Here is an 8,446-nt window from a genome sequence, read left to right as displayed (position 1 = left end):
GGTGAATGTTCTTGGGTTATCAATATCACCTCTTTGTGGCTTTGAGTGTGTGTAATTTGTGATTGATTGCTAGTGGAAAACCTAATGGTTGTTCTGGGGACTAGTAGTAGCTCAGAGGTTGAGTGAACCAGTATAAATTGATGGTGTAATCTCTCTCTCTCTCTCATTTTAAACTGTTTGATTTCATTTTGTTATTTTTGCTGCATAAACAACCTGTTAAAACGAAGTTTCAACCGATTGATATTTTACAAACAGTTTCAAATAATTTGTTTAATTGGCTTCCTTAATTACTTTTTTTGTGATTGTTGTTAAAACTTCATTCTTATCCAATTTTTGCGAAAATCTTTTGACAGATCTTGTTTAGGTCATTAAATCTAACATGTCTCGCAAAAAAAAGATTATCACTTAATGACATTATTAACAAATCTCTCATAAAATTGTTAACAAATCTCTCATAAAATTGTGTTTATGTAGCTAAGACTAATCTCAGGCCAGTGTGGTCACACTTCCTATGCCACAACCAATTATCTTCTTTTTCGAAAATGAGACAAGAAACCTCTAGATCTTAACTCGTCCATATCAATTTTGTAAATACTACATCGTCTAACATTTTGGTTCCATCACTTTGATCATTTTCAAAGACAACAATATTCTCATTCTCAAACTTATCTAACCACCACCAATCACCTAATGGTGCTAGTTTCCTCCGAAAATGTAAGATGACCATCCACTGTCCAAATACCATAAGAAGTATTTTCTTACTTGAATTAAGAACATCTTAATACCATAAGAAGTATTTTCTTACTTGAATTAAGAACATCTTAATACCATAACAAGTATTTTCTTACTTGAATTAAGAACATTTACAAGAGATAATTGTTAAGATAAATGATAGACACCACTTTCAACCAAAAGTTGATTTTAAAAAAAAAACAATTTTGATATTTTGATATTTTCAAAAATTGACATATTAGATCATTTTTATTTGATGATTTATTGAGGAAAATTTTTAATAATACATTTTATTTAGATTTATTAGTGATGTCTTTTCCTTGATATTATTATAATTGAAGTTACTATGATTACAAGTTTGTCCTGTTATGTTATAATAATTATTTAAGTCAACTAAATTATATAAAACTTTATTTTTTCTTTGAACAAATAATTAATTTAATTTTTACGATTAAATTATTTAAAAAAACATTTCAACAAATATATATTAAAAAGAGATTAAAGAAACACAATGAAACTAATCATCAAATAATCACCAGAAAGAGTCTAACATAACAAATAACGCCAAAAATAACAAATTCAATATTTTTTTTTTTGTAGTGACACGTAATTACGATGTTCGAGGGTTAAACCTGATTGCCTGTCTTCAAGAAATTTAATTTGATTAAGCAAGGAAGCATATGGATGAACTCTAGCAAGGAAATTAATTTATTCATCAATGATGTCGTTCATCTACAAGTAAATTCATTCAGTTCTTTCTGCAACTTAAACCCATTACCCACCACATGCTCACAAAAGCTGCATTGCTTCATAGTTGCCTTCCAGAAATAACAATTAGCCTTGTAGGTCCTTCACGCATAATTTCATCAATGTCATGGAAAGCACAACCACGAATAAGCACAAAAGAAATATTGAAACAATTGAACCACAGCTAAATTACACCTGACAAAAGAAACCTAGTGATCGGGATTGAAAATAGTTGATATTGATTTGAAATTCAAAAATACGGTAATTTTTTGACAAGTTATAATATCACTAAAAAGAGTTTGCTTCAGATTCAACTAAAGCCCCATGCTGCTCTCCTACCAAAGGTTCAACTATTTAAGGAAAGAATCACATACAGTAAATAGTTCCAAATGCTCCAGTACCTTGAACTGCTTCACCACTGCTTATGGGTGTGGGGCTCTCCCGAACCATAGTCGCAGTATGAACAAACAAATACAAATCTGCCAGTTACTACAGCCATTGAAAATTAAGTATATAAAGAACTTCAGATTTTATCAAGGAGAAGAAATGGAAATTAACTAACAAGTAACGGGGTACTTGCAAGAAAACAATTACCACCAAAATGTCAGGAACTGAAGTCTGATGCCATCAGGCCAAATCAAACATATGGGCGATATAAAGGCGTATCTAGATCAAAGTACGCAAAGCTTTAAGTAGGCACAAAATATCAGACATTTGATAACAGTAGCTGCAGAAACAAATACCTGCTCCGGATGCTCCAGAAGATTCAGGCGACATACAACTCAATAATGGTCACAACAATCTTTTTAACAGTATCACAACAGCTGAGCCTCACCAATAGCCAACTGCTCATCAGAATTGAGAGTATTCCACCATGCATGATGGTAGAAACAATTAAAAAAAGGATTAGCACCCATATAAGCAACAAATAGATGGCTATCAATTGCAACCCCTAGAAGAGCCACAGCTCACATGGCTCCTCTCTTTAAAAACAATCATATGCTATCAAATTGATGCATGTACACATCTTGATCTTCCAAAAGTATCAAGAGTTCACAGTAAAGATTTAAATAATCAATATTCACATCATAGTCTGAGTAAATAACTAGACAGTGAGTTCCGCATAATACTAGGAAATTTGAAAATAAAGTAAGCATTGTTTCAATTAGTTTAATACTGTTCACATTAAATTATATGAACATGTGTAAAAAAAAAGTTAGAAGTAACTTATAGACTACAGCAGCAACAAAACCATTTCCCACAAGGTGGGCGGGCTACAGAGAAAAATGAAGCATTGTGCTCTGTCAAGAATCCAGCTGGAAGTAAATGAGTTTAAAATTAAATACAATTAACATATAAAAGAAATAAAATACATATAAACAGTGATTATAAAATTTCAAAGAGTTGTATGCAGCTGCCAGAGTTACCACCATTTTCCATCTTAAGTCAAAGTCAAATTCAGACATCCAAGAGCCCAGAAGTAGCTTTAAATCAAGAGGAAAAAAAAGAAAAGTGTACAAGGCTGCACGGCTAAAAATGCCCATGTTCCCACTATCAAATCAAAGTTGCACATTGGCCAAAATACCATAAAAAAACTAAAACCTAACCTGCACACAACGCCTTCAACCTAGTAATTACTGTTCAAATCTCTACAATCTTTTTATCAGAAGATTCATCCCAGTGAACAAAATCTAAGTTGCTTATAAGCATTTTGATACAGTTGATATACAGTGCACAGGTATTGTATCATATGATAAGTGATGACGTCCATAAAGAAAGGTTTAGCATACATCAATGCTGAATGGCTTTGTTCAGCGAACTCGTCAGATACGATTCCAGATTCCAAAGTGGCAGATCTAAGAACAGAAACTTTGATGCAAAAAGTCAAAAGTCAGCTGAAATCTCAAAACTTCTCAGCTCATGAAACTGTTCTCCCATAGCACATTGATGCAATATAGAGATTTTTTGACCATTTTTCCTGCATAAACAATATGTCAAATGTAAACATTTCAGACCAGAAATGAATGAATCCAGTTCAGCAAACTCACGAGCAGTAGTGTTTACCTTTACATGACTACTTGGAAAGGCAGATGTGCGGAGTGTCTCTTGAGTTTCATCAGCTGGTTTTCTTCTTGGGACACTAAGAACAAAAGCAGATTGGTCCCATGTAGCAGCAGTTGAAGTGATGCGGTAACCATTGTCCCACCTGCGATGAATGCCTTCACTAGGATATAGGAAATCAAGCTCCACAACCTGGAATTAAATTTAGGAAAAAAGAAATTCATATCACATACTGTTTAACACAAGTAATTTAATAGAAAAACGCTTAAAAAATAATTGTCAAACCTGGTCCGAATATCCAGCACCACGGGACATTACAATTGCCCATTTACTCCCAGAAGTGGCCATAGCAGTGACAGAAAACCCTTCTCTCCATTTTTTATTGATCCACTTAAATGGAAATGACTCACTGACTTTATAGGATTGTTGCAAGTATTGGGTCCCTGAAAAAGGAAGCAACCCACAGATATGAGACAACAATCTAAACACAATACTACTCCCTAATTTATGCAAACAGATCCTCAAAAGAATTGAGGCAAATGCCACTACAATACTCCATGCCTGAAGAACAGAACTAAAATGACTTACCTTTAGACATTACAACGAATGAGCTCCCATTATTAGATCCTGCTATTGCACTAATGTAATAACTATTTTCCCACTGTTCCATAATCCATTCCTAACAAAAACAAACTATTAATTCACCAACACGACATTACTAACAAATACAACGTCACCAATTCTCAACAGTCTTAGAATAAATCATGTCTTAACCTTATGAAGAAAGTGGGGTGAGAGTTCATGAACTTGAGCAGTGAAACCAGTGCCAGCATCCATAATAAGTGCCCAGAGGTTAGAACAACAAGCTACGCTGCTGATAAATAACCCATCCTCATACCCCTTTTCAATGTGTTGGGACAGCCGCACATCAGCAACATTGTAATGGTACCTACATCAAAAAATAAAGGCCATTAAATCTGACCACTTTTACATTACTGCAATGACTGATTTATTTGTATTCGGGAGAAAACCTTTGCTTCATTGGTCGGCGGGCATTGTACACACTAATCCATTGCATTGCTGGCATTCCCATTCTGACTCTCTTCTTTGGTTGTTCATCATCATCTTCTTCCACAGTTAACCGTCCCCTCTTATGTCCAACCAGATATATAAGCTTCAAAGTACACATCAAATAAATAGCCACAAGCGTCAGCCCTTATCTACATAGTAAACTGTATACATTAAAGCAGTAGAGTATTTAGTACCTTTTGTGCACCGTCAGTATTTATGGGTCTGAAGTCAGGATTTGGTCCAACAATTCCATCAAAAAGTGATATATACTTTGCATAATTTGGTTCTTCATCAAACTTCAAATTCACTACGTACTCCACAAACTGCCTGAAAGGTGGAGGACAGACACAACACAAAGCTTCTGGTGAGGTTGCCATCTTTTTCTTGCAGACAAGAAATCCTTTGTTTTCTCCCTGAAAGTAACAATTTTATTAGAATGGCAGATTTTTAATATTATTAATACCAAAATGACTACATTTGAAGCATATAGAACCTGGTATCCTTGCCAAGGTAGCCGGCCACGAAGAAGGAAAACTAATGTGTAAGCAAGAGATTCCAAATCATCTCTCCTGCTTCCTGTTCTACCAAGATGAGCATGCACACTAGCATAACGAACTGTTCCCCTGTGGCAATAATATGTTATACAACGCCAAACAGTCTGAATATTGCTAAGAAAGTATTTAGCCAAATAAACATGCAAATAATTTACCTAAATACGTCAGGACGTTGATCATACTCAACATGAAGGCCAGTTGAACTATCCCGCCAACGGGTTGCTGCACAATAAAGCGGGTAGAGTGCATGTATATTAGGCAAATATTCAATGAGTGATATAGCATCACAATTTCAATAATAAGGTAGAATATTTACCTAACCCAAGATCAACCAGGAAAAGCTTTTTCTCGTCAGCAGTTCCCGGGGTGCCAAGCAAAAAATTCTCAGGTTTTACATCACCGTGCACATATCTGAAAATGACAGCAACACAACGACATTATTAACAACAATGAGACATATTGATAGAAATTTGGTAAGGGTTGGAAGCATTCCTAATCTACAGCAGTATTTGACCTAATTATGAATTAAATATGTGCTAAAGGTTATATCTAAACACAAATATACAAATCTTATAAAATTTGTACTAATAGGCCCCTTTTTGCATTTCACTCCTTTTCCCCAAAATCCTATTACTAATGTACTAGTGCAGGAAGTCTCCTCACTTCGCAAAGGTATAGAGGAGAATCATTGTTCCCCATGAATATGCAAGACTGTTTCTGGGTTCGAACTTGTGACCAACCAGCACAAATGGCAACCATACCCGGCTCGCTCTCTTCAACCAAAATCCTATATTTTCAAAAAATATGATACCACCCTTTGTGCAGTACAAGTTTTTCAAAAGTTATCTATATCGATGATAGAATTTCATTTAAAGTTAGAGGAAACATTAAATCTTTATCTAGGTACATTGTAACAAAAAATGAAAACAAACAAAAACAAAATCCAAATCTGATCTGTTCAGCTCAATGAAAGAAAGTTCAAATATATATCATAAGCAGAATAGAGAGAGAGAGAGAGAGAGAGAGAGAGAGAGAATGACCCTTTAGAATGCATCTTCTCTAATATGGAGATGGCCTCAATTGCTATACATGCCACCATTTCCGCAGACATTCTAAAGCCACAAAAGAGAAAACTGAGTTATCTATTCACCATAATATTAACAAATTCACCACAATATTAACAAAATAACGCATTCCCTTTCATGACATTCCAGTCTCAGAAATACTTACGTGTTTGAGTTGTTATTCCAGACATCCCACAGACTAGGGCCAAGCATATCCATGACCTGTAAAGCAACACAATGCAACATCAAGTTCCGACAGCATTCAGTGAGAAACACACAATGGACAAACTTCCGTCCCATCTTATGAAAGAATTTATTTTAGCACACATACCATAACATAGTAATCACCTTGCCGTCCCTTGTAATGAACACGTGGAACACCATGACTACCACCCAATGAACTACAAAGAAAAATAAACAAAAACAAAGTGAATTTGAATTAAAATGCCATGAAACATTTGAAACAAGGTTTTAGAAAATGGTAGCTGCGATTTCAGCTAGTGTCAAAATTTTCTGGCAAAATTTTAAGTTGCAGTCTCACTGTGTTTCTTGATATTGTGAGGTTACAAACAAATGCAGCTGATATGGCTATGATTACAGTTGCAAACACCGCCGAAAACATTGACGTAGGCACATTGCAGCAAAAATGGCGAATCAAACCATTTACTAAGGCCTTGGCTTTTGGGCGGAAGTGAGTGGTTTTTGGACGTATAAGCCACATTATCCGCAATTTCCCCAAGTATAAAGGATGGCGACAAAATCACAACAGTAGACTAAAAGGTTGATTGAAACGTTTCAGTAAGAAAAGGTAACTCACTTGTAAACTTGCCACTCATATGGAGGTCCATAATTGCATCCCTTACTGCTTCTATGTTCAAACTTCAAAGCTACCTGCAATTATTCCGCAAACCACATTGTGAATCGTAATAAAGCCCAAATAATCTAAAGTCAAACACGGTCTTAGTACTACTAATCTGCACGTACCTCTAACGCTCCGGCACCAGCCGCAACTCGTCGACCTACGTAAACCTGTCCAAACCCTCCCTTCCCAAGCTTTCTGTCTAATTTGTACAACGGAGAACCACCTACCTGTACCTGTTACCAAATTTTTTTTAATAATAAAAAACAAAACTCCATTTCCAACATGTAATAACAAAAAAAAACGAAAAATAAAATAAAACCATACCCTCTCGGGAATGGGAGCAGTGCTTCCTTCGTCTTCGACGGGCGCAGCCTTGTCAGCGCTCCGGCCACCGCCGCTGTCGAACTCGTCATCCATCACTTTCTCTTTATCTTCTTCCGAAACCCTAAGCAGAGGCGCGTGTTGTTGTTGATGTTGCTGCTCCTTCTCTTCTAATTCACGGTTACCGATTCTACAACGTGCGAGAGTGTTGCGATTGTTCCTCCCGGTGATGACTGTGGTTCTTCTCGTTCTTCTCTGGCGGGTTTTTGAGTTCGGGTTCGGGTACGGGTTTGGGTTTGGGTTTTGGTCATGCAACGTTGCCCGGTTTCTTCGGCTTCGAAGTTCAGGCATGGTGAGGGGGATTGTGTTTTTGTGGGCTTTGTAAGGCCATAAAGAGGGAGAGCGCCGTCGCCGTGTGAAGAGTCATGAAGGTTCTAGAATCGTCGCCGGGAATACACGATCTGTTCTGCAGAAGTTGTAAAGCAGCACCAAGGAGGTTGAGGAAGGAAGGAAATGAAACGACAAAGGGATATAGATCGAGGCATCATCCACCAAGGAAAAAGAAAAAAAGAAATATATTCCATGAAATTTTGAAAAAAAAAACATATTTTTTTCCTGGTAGCATAGTATGTTAACAAAAAAATGTAAAAAGGTTAATAGTTAACAGTTAATAGGAGCTATATTTACGTAACTTAGCATATTAGTCTGATGGTAAACAATGCAGGACAGTTAAGCAAAACTAGTTTAAAATTGTAATGCCTTCTATCAGTAATTTGCTGTCACTATTACATCAAATAAAGAAAAACAATGATAAACAAATTTCATTTTAAGTATAGCATTTCTTTTAAAATAATCAAATATATATTCATTAATCAAATATAATTTTGTAAGAATAGAGTATACAACACAAATATCTCGTAGTTGTTCTAAATATGCTATTTTATATATATATATATATATATATATATATATATATATATATATATATATATATTTTCATGAAAAGGTTTTTGCATGAGGCTTTCATCCCTTGT

The 8,446-nt window shown here is 35.5% G+C and overlaps 1 protein-coding gene across 7 annotated transcripts; it reads right to left on the bottom strand.

The window, feature by feature from the left end:
* Positions 1-1,417: 1,417 nt before the first annotated feature.
* LOC137813566 (casein kinase 1-like protein HD16) lies at positions 1,418-8,015 on the bottom strand. 7 transcript variants are annotated; one of them, XR_011081449.1, is made up of 20 exons: positions 7,416-7,967; positions 7,214-7,324; positions 7,047-7,120; positions 6,561-6,630; positions 6,396-6,451; positions 6,206-6,277; positions 5,482-5,576; positions 5,321-5,387; positions 5,105-5,234; positions 4,806-5,024; positions 4,572-4,714; positions 4,315-4,489; positions 4,129-4,219; positions 3,826-3,983; positions 3,544-3,732; positions 3,270-3,457; positions 2,223-2,324; positions 2,074-2,145; positions 1,854-1,968; positions 1,418-1,581 (listed from the first exon to the last, which is right to left on the bottom strand). XR_011081449.1 is itself a non-coding variant. In XM_068615898.1 (16 exons), the coding sequence occupies exons 1-16, from the start codon at positions 7,761-7,763 to the stop codon at positions 3,398-3,400; spliced, it is 2,058 nt and encodes a 685-aa protein (XP_068471999.1). In that variant the 5' UTR covers positions 7,764-8,015; the 3' UTR covers positions 2,807-3,397. The 7 variants fall into 7 exon arrangements, 1 of the variants encoding a protein (XP_068471999.1); XR_011081448.1 differs by having other exon boundaries at positions 1,881-1,968; XR_011081451.1 differs by having other exon boundaries at positions 1,854-1,958.
* Positions 8,016-8,446: the final 431 nt, after the last annotated feature.

The sequence above is a fragment of the Phaseolus vulgaris genome, chromosome 1 (assembly GCF_000499845.2).
Source record: "Phaseolus vulgaris cultivar G19833 chromosome 1, P. vulgaris v2.0, whole genome shotgun sequence".
NCBI lineage: Eukaryota > Viridiplantae > Streptophyta > Magnoliopsida > Fabales > Fabaceae > Phaseolus > Phaseolus vulgaris.
Note: the sequence above shows the minus strand (reverse complement) of the source record. Positions and strands in the feature narration are given on the sequence as shown.

What these genes read in the sequence shown, in the direction of transcription:
- LOC137813566 (XM_068615898.1), bottom strand. Translation starts at nt 7,763, where the DNA reads ATGCCTGAACTTCGAAGCCGAAGAAACCGGGCAACGTTGCATGACCAA. An exon ending in CTGGTGCCGGAGCGTTAGAG is followed by an intron (nt 7,121 to 7,213) that starts GTACGTGCAGAT and finishes GAATAATTGCAG; the next exon opens with GTAGCTTTGAAGTTTGAACA. An exon ending in CCTGGTTGATCTTGGGTTAG is followed by an intron (nt 5,388 to 5,481) that starts GTAAATATTCTA and finishes TTTATTGTGCAG; the next exon opens with CAACCCGTTGGCGGGATAGT.